At 35.2% G+C, this 2771-nt stretch overlaps 1 protein-coding gene across 3 annotated transcripts in view; it reads left to right on the top strand.

The window, feature by feature from the left end:
- The first annotated feature begins 6 nt into the window (after positions 1–6).
- Positions 7–2771, top strand: part of LOC108577526 (protein alan shepard) — an 8593-nt gene continuing 5828 nt past the window's right edge. For 2 of the 3 annotated variants that reach the window (XM_017940701.1, XM_017940700.1), the window contains exons 1-4: positions 7–93; positions 1455–1669; positions 1830–1888; positions 2014–2105. In XM_017940701.1, coding sequence (XP_017796190.1) covers positions 19–93; positions 1455–1669; positions 1830–1888; positions 2014–2105 — 441 coding nt within the window. In that variant the 5' untranslated portion in view covers positions 7–18. Of the gene's footprint in view, positions 94–1454; positions 1670–1829; positions 1889–2013; positions 2139–2771 lie in introns of all 3 variants that reach the window. The other variant, XM_017940699.1, reaches the window with a different exon arrangement.

The following is a 2771-nucleotide window of genomic DNA, read 5'->3' as shown; positions in this document are numbered from 1 at the left end:
GCAGCTGCGGCCGGCCAGATGCCCGTCGGAGCACAGCAACTACCGCCTACGGCGAATCCTTACGCCACCACCACCTACGCACAGCACGCGTCGGTAAGTCCTCTCCTCTCCTTTTCTTTCGTTCCTGACCAGCTCGAACTTTGTACGATTGGATACTTAATGTCGTTTCGCCACGGTCAATAGTTTTCGACTGTGCAATCATTTTTTTTTTGCTGATTGGGGTTCGTAGGTATGGAAACTGATAGGTTTTTACTTTAGGTGGCATATGGCTGGTTTAAGAATAACGACAGGTTCAATTCTTCGTAGGAAATATTTGTCGTAGTTTTTAGAAATTTTTGGCATCCGTTTTGCTACGTAATGTTAAGACGTGTTATTCGATTCGTAATTGATAAATGGTCTTTTTTCTTTCTTTTTCTTTTTTATATTCGATGTTAAAGATGACTATCCAGTAAAGGAAAATAGGAAGGGGTGGTATTCTTTGTCGATTACATGTAAGCGAGTAGTCAGAGAGTGATCGAGCAGCACAAATGTCTTACACGTTTCGTGTAGTCACCAAGGTAACCTATAAAGTGTGCTTCGGACAAAAAAAGTGCTTCGGTCGATTATGTAGATTCTTTTGTAATGCTTGTTTTTTCTAAATGTGGATTTAGTGTGGATATTTATGGTTCTGTCAAAGAAGCACGCGCGCAGACAGCAGAAAAGTTAGGCTTTGCGCAGCGCGGAAGGGTTAACCCTTTCTTAAACCGGGTGGGGCCATGACAACGCGGCATACAGTTCTCGCAGAAACGATGTGCGAATACTTCCGTCGTTCGTTCTCTTGTTCTTTCGTTAAGGATTCTCCCTTCTCTTGACTCGTAGTGAGTCCTGTCGATTGATTCTTCGAAATATGTATGTACTTCATATAGAATGACGCATACACGTTCTTTTCTTTTTGACTGTGCTTGTGGCGTTGTTTTACCGGCATGATTATAAGTACGGGTCAAAAAATATAAAAGTCGGTTCTATTCTAATAGTATACGTGTAGAAGGCGTGATAAAATATAAAAATGATAGCATGTTTTATCACGGCAGTCTTGACTTTTCCTCATGTCGGGTGGGGCTAGAATAACTTTTACATACACGCGTTCGATGTACATATATTTTTGGGGAGTTTAACTGTCAGCTGCTTTCTTTAATTGTAAAAAGCTAATATTGAATTTCGCTGTTTAATTTTTATTTTATTGCTTACCGTTAAGCCAGTGCTTGTTATATTGGTCAATAAATTATGAAAATTATTATTACCATTTTAAATTTTAAATAATGTGTCAATAATTAAGAAGTAATTTTTTATATAGAATAATTTCATACCATTAAATTGCTATTACAAATATTAGTTTATTACACAATGTAATATAGAACTTAACATGTGAATTTACACATTTGTTATACTAATACATGATTTTAAATGTATTGCAGTATGGTGGACAACGGGTGCCTACAGCCTCTTCTCCAGCTAATACTAATAGTAGTTCTAGCAGTGCTACTGGCAGTCGAAGCGGGACAATGAGCACAAGTCTTAGCAATAATGCTATACAAGGACAGCATGCAGAACAACTATCAAAAACAAATTTGTATATCCGTGGCCTCAACCAAAATACAACTGACAAGGACCTCGTTAGCATGTGTTCTCAGTAAGTCATTCGTGTAATTGTAAGAATTTTAAATGTCAATAGTGAATTAACAATTGCTTACAGCAATTGTCAGAAGATTTCTAACTTCTCATGTAATCTAACTTGCATTTCTTTTTATGTTAGGGGACTGTATTGTTTCTAATACATTGTGTTTTTGCAGATATGGAACTATTACTTCTACGAAGGCAATTTTGGATAAAAATACGAATAAGTGTAAAGGTAATTGAATTTTATATCATATTTCTAAAATATACCATAAGATAAATATGTTATTATTTGTAATATATCAGCTATCTTATACTTCTACATTTTGAATAATTATTATTGTAACTTTTGTGTTATAGGTTATGGATTTGTAGACTTTGAGTCACCAGTGGCGGCAGAGGGTGCTGTGAAAGCACTGGTCGCCAAGGGCATCCAAGCGCAGATGGCGAAAGTGGGTATCTGGTTGCTCCCTAGACTGCCCAGTGTACGTTGGTTGTGCATGCAAGTACAGTAATACCAGAGTAACAGTAAACCCCTCTTCTCTCTTTCTTTTCTTTCTTTACCTTTTCCCACTGTTCCTTCTTTTTTTCATCTTTCTCTTTTCTTTTTAATTTTTTGTTTCTATCTTTCTTCTTTTTAGTGTGTCATCCTAATCTAAATCTATCCATAATCCTCTTATGTTTGAACATCATGACTACCCTTTTGTCCTCCCGTTGATAATAAACTATTAAATGCCATTAATTTGAAAAAAATTCTTACTTCTGTACTGCTGTGATAAATATGTATACAGTACAGTACTTTCATGCATTATTTACCGTATAAAGTTGAATAAGAAAGTACTGAAATTCTAATCACAGTAGATGCCATGGTTGTCTTTCACTAACCACTTGTATAGTTTTTAAATTAAGTGGTTTTCAAAATATGTTGCTAAATTACATTCTAGAGGTCAAATATGTGCACATTATTCACACTATTTATACATATTTATTCAAGGTAATAGTGGTACTCAACTGTAGTAATATGTTATAAAACATAAACTTTTATAAATTAAATGATACAACAAGAAGTATTTATTTTATCAGTCATATGAAGAAAGTTCGACTATATTACTAGGATG

This window comes from Habropoda laboriosa, unplaced genomic scaffold (genome assembly GCF_001263275.1).
Source record: "Habropoda laboriosa isolate 0110345459 unplaced genomic scaffold, ASM126327v1 scaffold804, whole genome shotgun sequence".
Lineage (NCBI taxonomy): Eukaryota > Metazoa > Arthropoda > Insecta > Hymenoptera > Apidae > Habropoda > Habropoda laboriosa.
Note: the sequence above shows the minus strand (reverse complement) of the source record. Positions and strands in the feature narration are given on the sequence as shown.